The sequence below is a fragment of the Gallus gallus genome, chromosome 4 (genome assembly GCF_016699485.2).
Source record: "Gallus gallus isolate bGalGal1 chromosome 4, bGalGal1.mat.broiler.GRCg7b, whole genome shotgun sequence".
NCBI classification, from domain to species: Eukaryota; Metazoa; Chordata; class Aves; order Galliformes; family Phasianidae; genus Gallus; species Gallus gallus.
The window spans coordinates 10947455-10960963 of record NC_052535.1 but is presented as its reverse complement, the minus strand read 5'-3'; the positions used below and the strand labels follow the sequence as shown (position 1 = coordinate 10960963).

General features: G+C 49.2%; 2 protein-coding genes and 1 long non-coding RNA gene across 19 annotated transcripts in view; 2 read left to right on the top strand and 1 right to left on the bottom strand.

The window, feature by feature from the left end:
- Positions 1–6672, top strand: part of TMLHE (trimethyllysine hydroxylase, epsilon) — a 20161-nt gene extending 13489 nt beyond the window's left edge. For 10 of the 11 annotated variants that reach the window (XM_040698836.2, NM_001012575.2, XM_040698833.2 and 7 more), the window contains one exon: positions 1027–3737. In XM_040698836.2, the coding sequence (XP_040554770.1) occupies positions 1027–1158 (132 nt within the window). In that variant the 3' untranslated portion in view covers positions 1159–3737. Of the gene's footprint in view, positions 1–1026; positions 3738–5596 lie in introns of those variants that run through there. The other variant, XM_046940028.1, reaches the window with a different exon arrangement.
- On the bottom strand, positions 5548–10325 carry LOC121110563. The gene is made up of 3 exons (XR_005859192.2): positions 10268–10325; positions 6174–6294; positions 5548–5611 (listed from the first exon to the last, which is right to left on the bottom strand). It is a non-coding gene; the product is annotated as an uncharacterized LOC121110563 (long non-coding RNA).
- On the top strand, positions 7700–13509 carry LOC771657 (hepatocyte cell adhesion molecule-like). Of its 7 annotated transcripts, none has more exons than XM_040699244.2 (7): positions 7700–7779; positions 8183–8707; positions 8886–9293; positions 10628–11149; positions 11557–11655; positions 12302–12372; positions 12942–13509. In XM_040699244.2, exons 2-7 carry the CDS (start codon positions 8365–8367, stop codon positions 13143–13145), a joined length of 1647 nt encoding a protein of 548 aa, XP_040555178.1. In that variant the 5' UTR covers positions 7700–7779; positions 8183–8364; the 3' UTR covers positions 13146–13509. The 7 variants fall into 7 exon arrangements, with proteins under 7 accessions (XP_040555178.1, XP_040555177.1, XP_015134030.2 ...); XM_040699243.2 differs by having other exon boundaries at positions 7700–8031; XM_015278544.3 differs by having other exon boundaries at positions 7700–8707; positions 10628–11035; positions 12302–12342.

Below are 13509 nucleotides of genomic sequence, written 5' to 3'. Positions count from 1 at the left end.
AGTTAATGCTTAACTCCTTGTACTGCAGCTCTTTACAGCTGTTTTCATGTGCTTTGTATTCTAGTACTGGCCGCTACTGTATGTGTATTCTTACTGTTGTGAAAGAATATTAGCTTCCAGACAAGGGAAGAAGTAATTAATTCAAACACAGTCTCAGAGGAAAGTTAGCTCAGAGTAGGGGAGAGGAGAAAGATCCTTCCAGTCACTGAATGAGGACCTTCAGAGGCAGGAAGGCAGGGAGCAATTAGTGCTCAGCCTCTGACTTCTTCCAGAAGTGGAAAATCTTTTAATGGAAGCATAAAGAGCACATGTGGGAGGCCAAATCTACTTCTGTTTTGAAGTTATATTTGAATCCTAGCATTGCTGGTGAATCACAGGAGACCTGGGAATCTCCTCACTGTCACAGAAATGCCTTAGCACATCTTGGTGTTAAAAGAATAAAAGCTTTGCCCTGAGTTGGAAAGGCTGATGCTGGGTGCAGTTTCAGAAAGGCTAGAGCTGCAGTTGTAGACTTAAAGGTGTTACAGGGTATGGCTTCATCTACCAGCTGTGCCTGCTTGAAGTTTTTATTCCTGCAGGGTCTAGATTCAGCTTGAGCCCAGGGCCCCAGAAATGAAAGTGACGCAGAAGTATTCATATCAAAAAATCCCCAGTATCTCTCTGTTCTCAAGGATGTCTAGGGAAATGACCTTAGAGGCTGAGGATGGCCATTTTCTATTGCTGGTGAACTATGACCCAACCTCTGGCAAAAAAAGAAATAACCCAGAAGTATATTGCTAGGTGTTTTATGCTATGGTTAGCAGCAGAGCTGCTGGCATCAGGTGCAACATATGTACTAGATCACATCAAAAAACTGCTTGTAGTCTCGTGCTGTGTCTGACAGTGTTGAACAGGGATGGTCAGACAGATGGTGGTGTATTCCTACCTACTCTTCCAGATAGGGATCTCCAGGACCCCTCACGTCAGAGGGTACTGGCTCGGTGTGGTGCTCACCCTGTTCTGTTGGCCTTTCTTCTTCCCATGCAGGCACTGTTCATAGATAACTGGCGTGTCCTGCATGGGCGGGAAGCATTCACGGGGTACCGCCAGCTGTGTGGCTGCTACCTGACAAGAGATGATGTGCTCAACACCGCACGCCTACTGGGACTGCAAGCTTAGCCTGGGCCATCTGCTGTGGAGAGGCAGACAGAGCTCCACGTCGTGCTGGTGCGTCACCACAACCATATTGCACATACCTCAGACACCTCCGCCCTCTCTGAGCAGTTCTCTCTGCCTGTGTGGGAGAGGGAGCAGGTGGAAGCCAAAGGTTATGGGAGCTTTTTGGAACTGTATTCTGCCTTTTTCTGAGCTTGGTCAGCTCTTGCTGTCTGTGCACTCAGCCTGGTCTTTTCAGCCAGCCACTTTGTCTCAGCTCCAGTGAACTGGGGCTAATCACACTATGAGAAGTGCTCCTCCAATCAAGTGCCTTCAGGATCTGAAATCTGTTTCTCCCTGTTGTTTGGTCTTTCTTTGTCAGCTACCGTATTCATTTTTTTTTTGGCATAACAGAGCAGAATGGATATATCTGGGATCTTGTTTCACCTCAGACCAGATGCCTTCATAGTGAAAAAGGAAATCACTATTTGATGAAAGTGCCACTACTTAAACTGAGGGCTGCTGGCATGTACCGGTGACTTCTTTCCTCTAAAACAAGCTGTGTACCCCTCTCTGACAGACTCTGGTACAAGAAACGATGCTTGAGAGTTGGCCTGGGAAGTCAAACTCATAGTTAAGGTATCTCTAAACCTTTAGAGTAGGCAGAAAGGGGAAAGTAGTGAGATAGATCTGCAGATTGGAAAGGAGAGATGGCTTTGGATGAGGAGTGTGCTTCTCACCTTTCCTTCAGTAATGTAACGTAATGCTGAACTAGTGATCTGTCTGCCTGTTACGCCATGCTTCAGTCTAGGGTCTTCACCCTTCGCTCATCAGCTACAGTGTTTGACACATTTCCCACTCTGCCTACTTTTCCAGCTTTCTTGAAGAAGGAATTTTTGTTAGGGCATCTTTACACTGACTGCTGGATGAGGCAACTTTTTTTTCCACCAGATTTTCCTGCATATGAAGGTAATGAACCCAGATAAATTTCAAGTCCTGGTAGCAGGAAAGTAAACTTGTAGAGTGGCACATTAAACAACCACAGTGGAAATCTCTTAATAGATTTTATTTTTAATTCTTCCATGTGTTTGGGAGGTATTTGCTCTGCTCTGACTGGACCCTAAAACATGGTCCTGTTCACTTCTGGCTTTCCTGTTCAAGAAAGTTGCTGTTTTGCCTAAGGTATAAATGGGGTGCAGAATGCCAAACCTGCTGCCTTCGTTTCATCTAAATATTGAATGTATACATCTTAGTTTTAGGAAGCACTCTTAAAAGCTTCTGTTCTTGTGGACTGAGCTAACTTAATGCTGTTGTTTGCAGTGAGCAACCACTGCAGTCATCAGGAGTCGCAAGGGTTTCAGAGTGAAGGCTGATGGGGAAATTGTGTATCAGAGGATATGAAAAAAGTGAGGAAGTAAAGAAGTGAAACATCAGCAGTGGCAGCAGGCTTGATGTGAGCTGGCTTCTGTCAGATGTGTCTCCCAAGGCTTGTGAACAGCCTCAGACATAGGCAGGCACTTGAGGTTTCCTGTAGGCTAAGTCAGTGGGTTCCTCAAGCAGCCTGCATCATGCATTGCTTCTATTATCCTTACCAAATATTTGGTTTAAAGGTTCTCAGTAGATGCCAGTTACACCAGCATAACTTCAGTGTGAAGCTTTGCAGATCTTTGTTAACCACATGGAAGTAGCAAACCCCTGTGGTTACATATGCTTCTCACACAACACATCTCACATGCTCTAGGGTTGTTCCACTTTGTACTTCTGGGTGAAGCTGTGACCTGGAGCATGTTGAGGAGAGGCCGTGACAAAATCATCTCTGTGTTAATTGACCCTGGGAGGGGGACAGAGAAGCCCAATCAGTGTTTCAGGACATGTCAGAAATTTCTGAGCTCCTCTTGTCTCCTTGTGCCCTGAGGACCAGAATAAAAGCAGTTGGGTTAATGTGGGATTCATCCCTTAGTTGCTGAAATTAGCTTTACTTCCCATTTTCATCAGCTGCAAGCCAAAAATCTGCCACTACTCTGAGCTGGAGAGTGCAGGGCTATGGCTAGCATGAGGGAGAACTGACTCAAAATATATTGACAATTGTAGTGATACAGGTGCCTTTCTGAGGAACGTGGTGATCATAGCTCTGCCTCCCACTGAACAGTGCGGAGCTGCCAAGAGCTATGGTCTTCAGCCACCAGACTCCTCTTTGAGCCATCTCCAAGCCAGCACACTCCTTGAGGTGATTGTGTAATGTGTTTTGGGGGAAAATTTTCACCATGAATGTAGCAGAAACACATTTCCTCATAGGTGTTGTTCAATTCAATTTATCCATTTCATAAGAAAATGGGGAGGGAGCTTTGTTTAATCGTGTGCTCCACCTCTTCTTCACTTCCCAAGTGGACTGAGTTGTTCCTAAGCATCTTGTGATCATCAAGGCTTTATTTGTAGAAATGGGGCTTCTTGGCAACTGCAGTCTGTCTGATATGGACATCTGTTGCGTTGTGTTATGGAACAGAGGTGGTTTGCTGTAATGGCATCAGATCAATGTTTGTAATCAAGCTTCACCAGTTCTTTCAGCCAATAAATGATGAACTGCTTCTTTCTCCCTCCCACTACACGAGGGCTCCACTGTATGTGTTTTTTAAAACATTTCCCAAAAGTTAAAAAATGAAGTGATGATGTACTAAATGAATTATAAAGTGGTCAGGTTAACAAGACGTCTATGCCTAGCAATCATGGACTTGGTAAGTACGTTACCCATCTAAGATGGAATAAATCTGAGATGGGTAAATCAGTGCATTGCCTTTGGCTTTCTGTCATTCATTCTTTGCACTGGCCACACGGTGGCAGAAGATGCATAGAACAGCATGAAAAGTGAGTGTTAAAAACTCAGTATCAAGTCATATCCACCTGTGGCTCTAGGACTGGTGCTGATTCTGTCTCTTCAACCATTTCTCTTGAAAAGCCCAGGGACTGCTGGTCAAACGTCTGCAAGACAATGAATATTTTTAAGGAGCAGCAGGACATGATGTACATTGTACTAAAGGTGATTTGCAAAGAGAGCAGAAATGTTGTGAGGGCACATAGTGGGGATTTGAGGGAGCGTGGAAAAAATGGGTTGGTTTTGAAGATGTGGGGAGGAGGAAGGAATCTGATGTAAGCATAGCCAGGGGGAAATAGAGCTCATCACGTGGCTGTTGGAAGGCAACATCTACCCTGAGGCCCTCAGTTCCCACCCACATGTGTTCTGGGTCTCACAGTTTGGTTTCCCAGGGGCCAGCTCTCCCTCAACTTGTGTACCTGAAGATTCTCACATTGCACATGCACCTTCATTTACCTCTGCTTGTCCACTGGTCCCTTCTAATGCCTCCTTTTGCTCCCCCTCCCCCGGTGTCCTTTTTTTGGCATCTTGTCCCCTTGGAATCATTCAGCTCTGAAGAGTTTTCAGTCCTTCAGTGAAACCAAGGTCTGCCCCTGGGAAATTCCTTTTGTTTCTGCACTTGCCATGCTCAAATTCTTTCTTTTTGGTTATTTTAGTAGGCTCCTTCAGCTAAGTAACCTAAAAAAATATTACAGTTAACAATTATCTTAATTCAATGCTAGTTCAAACCAGAACTCTTTTCTCTTTACTCTTCTTTGTTAGAACTTCAAAGGTCTCATTAGAAAGAGAAATTACTTTTAACTTATGGATGCACTGCTAATGGGAAACATCTGTTTACAGTTCACTATTGGAAGCATAGATCTAATGTTAACCAAAATGAATTCATTTTGACCCACAGAGCGTGGCAGCCCTCCTTTAACAACTCAAGTTAATTGTATGGCACAGCATAGCATAGTTGCTTACAGACGAAAAGGTCAGTGGAATGATTTAGGAAGGAAGGGATAATTCTGCATGATGAGTGATACCAACCTATCCCCAGATTTCAGCCGCACAAGACACCTATTCCTCTGTCAAATTTGGTTTTCCCTTCAGCTTCTAAATATAATGATAAATTCTAAGTGACAAAGTCCCAGACGTAACTCAGGTAATAGGACTGACCTGCCCCTTTTACATCCTCTTCTTCCTCCCTGTTGCTGTTGTGCAGCGGTCTCCATCCTCACGCTCTCCCAGACCAGGGTTCACCTACTTCACACCAGTGCCACAGCCCAGACTGGTCTTCCCGCTGCTGAGATTTGACCTCTGTAGACTTGTGTTGGTATGTGACCTAGAACTGTAAATGCTCTGGAAGATGTTAGATGATCCATGATAGCCCACTGATGAGTTCCCACCTCTGGTTTGCGCTCCTGCATGTTCTTTGTGGGTTCCTTCCATTCTTATTATCCCGTGTGGTGTTGAAAAGGATCCTTAGCCAGATACCTCTAAAGAAGCAGATGCTCTCCTTCCACGCTCCGTATCTCTGGAGTGGATTTCCTTTTTTTTTTTTCCTTCCCTATTTCTTAATATGTAATTAAAAAAATATGTATTGATCACTAGTACAGGTTGCAACACCTGGAGAAACAGATGAGAAGATTGAAGTTGCAGAATCACGGAATCATAAAGGTTGGAAAAGACTTCTAAGATCACCAAGTCCAACTCCCACTCCATCCCCACCATGCTCGCTAAGCTATGGCATTGAATGCTGCATCTCCATGTTTCTTGAGCACCTCCAAGGACAGTGACTCTGCGACCTCCTTTGGCAGTCTGTTCCAGTGCCTCGCTACTCTTTCTGACAAGAAATTCTTCCAAATATCCAACCTGAACCTCCCCTGGCACAACTTGAGGCCATTACCTCTCTGTTCATCTGTATATCACTGTTAACTGCGAAAAGGCCAACCCCCACCTCACTACAGTGTCCTTTCTGGCAGTTGCAGAGAGTGGTAAAGTCTTCTCTGAGCACATTGGGAACCCTGAAAGCCCATGAGAAGTGGCTCTATTGATCAGGGCTTAGTCTGAATTTCATACTGTGATGGCTTGCAGCAAATGCCTGTATGTAGATTTACTGATGAGATAGAGAAATACAAAAGGTGGAGAGAGAGGACAGCAGGTTTTCTGCTCTGTCCCCAGTGCTTACGTGTCACTGTGTGTGCAGTCAGCCCTTCAGTTCTTGACCTCGGGCCCAGCAAGGCAGGAAGCTGAAGCAGGAGCGTGCTGTGGTTAGCATGGGCTCTCAGAGGGCTGCGGTCAACATCACCCTGATGAAAGATGCGATAGTGTTCACAGAGGGCTTTGCATTATATCCCACCACATGTCATCACAGGAAGTAGCTGCTGCCTGTGATGGTGAGGTGTCTGTGCAGGTGGGCTGCTGCCTCGGCAAAGTCTCCTGCTCCCCCCCAGCTGTTGGAGCAGATGAAGCTCTTGCATGGACAGATGAAACATCATTTTGATTAAGAGGGAAATAAAAGCTTTGCTTGATCCTAAAATTGGCCAAGCTCAGCTCTTGGAGCTTGTAGTGTCATTAAATTCACCAAGCAAGAAACACCTCTTGGGAGCAGCGCAGGGAGAAGGAACAGGATTTTACCCATCTGTTTATTCATTTCTGCTCATAAACTAAATCTTCTCATTTCCTGACACCGTTTTCATTGCGTCATGTTCTTAAATACCCGCAGAAAGGTGGCAAAAATGATTTCATCTGCATGTTAATATGGAGTACACGTTAAACCAATACTGATGCTTTTTGTTCAGAGACACACAAGAAAGGGCTAAGTTATCTTCCGGCAAAGGAAGAAATTAGTAGATCTTGAATTAACAGATTATGTGTGTCCAAGCCCTTGAGGACTTCCAGTTTAGCTCATCTGTGAAAGCTCACATGCTCCACTGGCTGAGCTGCCCAAACACAGCCCGAAGGCCCAAACAAGGCTTTCCATCACCAAGTCTGCAGCAAATCAGATGGACAGAGGTTGCACATGGGTTTTTCCTACTTTACTTTTCAGATTTAATTTTGATACAATTAGATTGCACACGCATCTGCAACTGTTACATGATTTGAAAGTTGCAGGCATACTTAGAAGCAAATATCTCTGTCACCATCATTTTCACCTACTTCTTTGGCAGCAGCCCTTCAGCCTCCCCAATGAAGACCTCTGATTCATCCTTACCCATCCAGCACCCCCTGGTCTGGCTGCACCCCAGCACTGAGCTTCAGCCCTTCTTGGCTAGCTGTGCCCAGTGGCATCAAGTAGAGGACATTTTCCTCCTCCTGAGCTTCTCATCAATGAAATAACAAGTCTTACAGCAAGGGTCGTGCTACAGTCTGCATCTGCAACATGATGACAGCTGTGCAAAAGCTGTGGTTGGAAGGTATCAATGCAAGCACTGCAGTGGTGAAAATGGGGCAGGACCTGTTACGCCAAGCATACCCCAAACCCATGGAGATCATATGCAGCCTGAATTGCAGGAGGAAGCCCCAAAACCCGTGATGAACCTTGAAAATCTGTGAGCAAAGGGCTGGGTTACATGAAGGTGAGGAGGGGTGTGAATTTACTGACTGTCACTGAAGAGTTGTTCTTCGAGCTGTGAGTCCTGCGGCTTCGAAGTTCCCCATCACAACTTCCCGCATTTCCTTCCCAGATGAGTGACCCAACCAAGGGAGAATCATAGCCCAGTGCTGCATATCCAGCTCCTGGACACAGCAAATTGCTGCCGGTGCCCAAGAGACATTGGGAATGGAAGAATAAGGTGTGTGAAGTGGGTACTGCGTGTTGAGGGTGGGATCACCATGGAGATCTGGCCAGGTCTTCCAGCCAGGAGTTCAAGGTGCCCTTGAACCTTGTAGAAATGACCATGTGCATGCCTCCCTGGGCTTTCCCTGGGCCAAGCCTTTCCCACCATGTTGGATCTCCACGGAGAAGACCAAGCTCTGGTCTGATGATGACTGCTCTGATTTCTCCTACCTGGGAGCAAGCAACCAAGACAATCTCATTAAAAAATGTGAATATTGCCATCAGGTGAAATATAATAGAACTATAGTGTCATGGAATGGTTTTGGTTGGAAGTAACCTTAAAGATCATGTATTTCCAACCCCCTTGCCTTGGCAGGGACACCTTCCATATCCATGCATCTTCCTCATCTGTTATGCAGGCTGAACAGTGGAAGAAATCCAAGCAGTGAAATAAATGGAGAAGGATGGTGGCCATCTGCGGTCCTGATCTTCGAAGCCATATAGTCAGGACTCCAAACCAACTTCTCTATTTCACCTGCATACCACTGGCTTTGAAACAGTGCTGGTGGTTCCAGACCCATTTTCTGTTTCTCAGTGCATTATGCCTTTCTTCAACTCCTTTAAAGCATGGATCCTTGTTCTTGGTACTCACGGTATAAAGGGAGTATGGTTTAGAGCCTGCTCAATTCCACTGGGATCCTCCTGGCACCTGGAATTCCCCCTGCACAACACACTGTGCCCGTGGCCTCCCCCTGCACTTACACGCACAGGAAGGAGTCCGGTCTCATCCACCCGCAGCAAACCCAAATGGTGCAGAGGGGCTGAGCCAGAGCCGCTGACTTCCTCCTGGGCCAGGAGAGCACGGCAGCCAGAGGAGATGTGCCGCGGGTGCCATTGCGGGGGCCTCGCATCCCTCCTGCTGCTGCTGGTGCTGCTGCTGCTGGGTGAGTCGTTGCTGGGGTCGCTGGGGGCTGCAGCTGCTGCCGGGCTGGGTGTGAAGCCAAGGGCCGGCGTTGGGTGCATGGCTGCTCGGCAAGGGGCGGTGGGAGATGGGGTGCTGCGAGCACCGGGTGCTGAGATTGGGGCTGAATGGCTGCTGAGCTGCCTCCTCCTGCTCTGCAGGGCAAAACCTGGGTCTTCTCATCAAAATCCCGCAGGATGCGCTCAGTGGTACCGTGGGGCAGTCCGTGCTCCTGCCCGTCTCCTACAGAGTCAACAGCTCCCTTCTCTTCCCATTGTCAATTGTGTGGAAGTTTGGGAGCAGCTCACAAGTGATCAGCACCTGCACGGTGTGGAACTGCTCCCTGGATGCTTGGGGAACTCCCACAAATTGCTCTGCAATATGTTACCCTCATGTCACATACCAGGGCCGTGCTGCGGTCTTCCCCGAGAACGCATCCCTGCTGCTGTGGGACCTGCAGCTCAGTGACAGCGGGGTGTACAGCGTCACCTTCCAAGAGCAAAACCTAAGCAGGCAGATCACCCTGGCCGTGCACAAGCAGCATGGTTCCACTGAGCATCCTGATGAAGGTAAGTGCCCGTGTGCCTGGACAGACTCCTCCTGCATTGCCCCTGCAGAATGCCTGCCCTCCTGGCACAGCCTGGGGACAGCAGAGATGTCTCTGGGGGAAGTGGCCGTCTCCAGCAGCCGCTTCTCCTCTCTCCTTCCACAGGCAAAGAGCGAGTAGCAGGACATACAGCTGCACGCATCCCTTGCTACAGCCTCGGAGCCTGCTACTGCTTCATCCTGCTGCTCCTGCAGCTGCTCTTCCACCTGCTGTGCATGCGGGGTGGCTGCCAGCAGCAGAGACGACCCAGAGAAGCATGAGGCTGCTGCTGGGGAGAGGAGTGCCGGCAAGTGGGAGCAGACAGAGCTGGTGCCCCAGCAGTGCCCAGGCACAATGAGTGTGCTCAGCGGTGCCTCGGGCTGTTTTCCCTGACACCAGTCCCTGTGCTGGAGAAACCCAGGCATCCACAAGCACCTGTCCCTGCCTGCAGTGCACAAACGCTTCCCCACTCACATCTCCCCACCATTAACTAACCCCTCCCGTGGGCAAATAAACATCCCTTCCTCCACCAAAATTGTCTCCCAAGTGCCTGATGTGAGCCTGCAGCAGCACCTGAAAGAGTCCCAGCGGCAAAGCTAGAGGTGGGAGGCAGTTTCCCAAAGCTTCTGGCCTGCCCTGGCTGGTGGTGGCACCACGGGCTGGGGCTCGTGGCCCCGAGGCTGACGTGTGGGGCAGGAGATGGGCGGCTTCTGAGGCTGAAGGAGGGCAGAGGGTCTGCATGGGCAGCACCAACAGTCCCGACCTCAGCCACCAGCTGCAGCTCGGCTCCTGCTGCAGCCCCAGCCCCAGCACAGGAGGGTCCAGAGGTTCCCGTGGGCTCCTGCCCACTTCCACTGGGATCTGCCCTGCCTTGGGATCTTCCTGGCACCTGGGGTTCCCCCTGCACAACACGCAGTGCCCGTGCCCCCCCCCCCCCCCCCTCCCCTCCGCACTTACACGCACAGGAAGGAGCCCGGTCTCACCCACCCGCAGCAAACCCAAATGGTGCAGAGGGGCTGAGCCAGAGCCGCTGACTTCCTCCCGGGCCGGGAGAGCACGGCAGCCAGAGGAGATGTGCCGTGGGCGGCGCTGCGGGGGCCTCGCATCCCTCCTGCTGCTGGTGGTGCTGCTGCTGCTGGGTGAGTCGTTGCTGGGGTCGCTGGGGGCTGCAGTCGCTGCCGGGCTGGGTGTGAAGCCAAGGGCCGGCGTTGGGTGCGTGGCTGCTCGGCAAGGGGTGGTGGGAGATGGGGTGCTGCAAGCACCGGGTGCTGAGATTGGGGCTGAATGGTTGCTGAGCTGCCTCCTCCTGCTCTGCAGGGCAAAACCTGGGTCTTCTCATCGAAATCCCGCAGGATGCGGTCAGTGGTACCGTGGGGCAGTCCATGCTCCTGCCCGTCTCCTACAGAATCAACAGCTCCCTTCTCTTCCCATTGTCAATTCTGTGGAAGTTTGGGAGCAGCTCACAAGTGATCGTCACCTGCACGGCGCAGAACTGCTCCCTGGATGCTTGGGGAACTCCCACAAATTGCTCTGCAATATGTTACCCTCATGTCACATACCAGGGCCGTGCTGCGGTCTTCCCCGAGAACGCATCGCTGCTGCTGCGGGACCTGCAGCTCAATGACAGCGGGGTGTACAGCGTCACCTTCCAAGAGCAAAACCTAAGCAGGCAGATCACCCTGGCCGTGCACAAGCAGCATGGTTCCACTGAGCATCCTGACAAAGGTAGGTGCCCGTGTGCCTGGACAGACTCCTTCTGTACTTCCCTGGACATGGGAACATCAGGCATGCGCTGGAATTTGGTCCCTCTTTCTATTGCGATGAACTCCTGCAGCAAAGGTAGGATTTCCAGGGGTATTACAACTGATGCTGGTTGTGCTGCTCTTTTATAGAAGGAAACCCACCTGACTGCTGCTGAATTAGAAGCGTGAGAGCTTCTTGTGCATGCAGCTGGTTGTCTTGTCTTTATGTGAAGTGAATGGCTGCAGAAGGGAGAGATGGGCTCAGAAACTGAAGCACTGTGTCTGAGTCCCGTGCCGGGGGAAATCCATTAATCGCTGGGTTTAATAGGGTGCTTGCAGATAATCCAATAGCCACAAAGACTGTGAAACACATGCCGAACATTCTTCTTCCACTTCGGTGCCACCCCACTTACAAAGCAAGGGAAATAATCTCTGCTGCATTATCTGCCACCCCTGCATTCCTTTAGGAAGCACTCACAGCATGTGTTGTCTTCCAAATACCAGGCAGCGAGGTCGAAGCCACCCCCAATTACTACACAATTGGAGTTTGCTCCCTTACTGGCCTCCTTCTGCTGTTCCTGGTCCTCTGCACATGGTGGCGAGGTATGTAGATCTGCTCCTGCATTTCTCCCTTTGAGGCTGCACCTTTGGAGATGTTCCTGGGGGACAAAGGCGGTGGAGGACTCTTCTCACCAAAACTATTCCTCCCCTAAGAGCTCCTTTGATGTGCCATTCCTAAGAGGTTCCAGGTTTGTGATGCAGCTTAACGAAACAGAAGTACAGCACAGGGCAGTTGTGGTGGTATACTGCAGAACTTAGATGTTTTGGTGCTGAGACCAGAACTGAGATAGAGCATCACCTCTAATCCATTAAAGAGGCACAACTGATGGACTCAGAAATGCAGCCTCTGAGCGTGGCTGTGATTATCTTATTGTAGACACCTTAAAACTCCAGCTGAGGAGAATATTCTGGGATGTGTCCGCTTGAAAATAAACCCGCAAGGTGCAGGTCTCCGCAGCTTCCATCAACACCATCACCCCTGAGGATGGAAGGAAATGCGTTAGTTTCCAAGTGGGAGATTTCACTTCTACTTGGGTAAAATAGCTACAGAAACCTCCATCTTGATGACAAAATCCACGTCAGCCCCTGGTGAAAATGCCAACAGTACCTCCGGGTCCTCAGGGCTCAGGGAGAGGAGGGCACAGCACATCTGTGTGTCTGTCAGGTACTAAAACTCTCTTTTTCTCAGGTATGGTGTGGAAGAAGATGAGAACCATTACACAGCAGCAGGTACAGGAAAATCTTCTGAAAGCTCCTTGGGTAAATGCTAACTGCTGGCTTGAGTACGATGCACTGAGCTGCAGGAATAGAGTTGCTGAATATAAAATTAGGAAGTTAATTCAGTGCTGTAAGAGTTAGTTGTAAAGTGCCTGCCCTTCCCCCAGCTGCACAGTTCCCTTTTGCCTCCTTCCCAGAGCCCAGAGAAGCTGGTTTTAGGAAGCTGAGAAGCTTGAGGACAGCTTTGACCAACGGCAGCATCGAGGAAGGATGGTTACATGCAGAGAAATATGGAGACAGTATCTCTTCCCTGATAGCCAGCCTTGTGAATTCATGTTCAGAATGATCTCTGGGGTCCGTGTGGGCCATCTAGGGACTCATCTCATGTGGGTTTCCACCTATGAGAAATAAAACCCAGAGGAAGAGGCAAAGAAGCCTCGATACGAGATATGAGAGCAGGACAGCCCCAGCTGCTCTGCAGGCTGTGTTTCATGTAGGACCTGGCTTTGTGCAAAAGGCTGTTGGGTAAAATACTCCTTGCTGTGTGTGGTCAGCAGCTCTGGATCCCTTCTAATTCCAGCACTTTCGGTGTGTTCTCTGTACTTCTCCAGGCCTCAAACACAGCGGATATCCACATGGAAAACACCGTGGTGGGGGACATGACAACAGTTTATGCCACAATTAGAGAAGACTTTGAAGAGACAAAGCCAAGAGCGTTACCAGAGACTCTCTACACATCCATAAGCTTCCCTCAATATTATTCTGCTTTGGCTCTGAACTCGGCAGGAGATAGATCTGCGGCAGAGCCAAGGTGATGCTGCTGCCACTCTGTCCCTTGTGATCGGACCTTTGGTGAGCCCACTCCTGCCCATGGAGTGTTTAAGTGCTTGGAGCAACAGATTATGGAAATGCATTAGTTTGCCTCAAACCACAGTTTCTCTTGAATTTGAGGGATGATCTGCTTTTAGATTCATCTTGAGACTTCCAGAGAGCACAGAAACACTGAATGCCAGAGGAAGATGCCTAAAGCAAAGGCAAAACAACAGTTCACCCATGAGAAGCTCAGTTCCAGAGACACACCTTAATCTGAGGGGTAATGGGGAACATTGTGTGTATTTCAGTCTTGCATCCCAGGGTCCCTTACCAATTGCCTTGTCGTATTAAAAGAATGTATGAAGA

Coding starts and splice junctions, on each gene's coding strand:
- LOC771657 (XM_040699244.2), top strand. CDS start 8,365: ATGCCTTTCTTCAACTCCTTTAAAGCATGGATCCTTGTTCTTGGTACT. Junction 8,708..8,885: donor GCTGGTGCTGCTGCTGCTGG/GTGAGTCGTTGC, acceptor CCTGCTCTGCAG/GGCAAAACCTGGGTCTTCTC. Junction 11,656..12,301: donor CCTCTGCACATGGTGGCGAG/GTATGTAGATCT, acceptor TCTTTTTCTCAG/GTATGGTGTGGAAGAAGATG.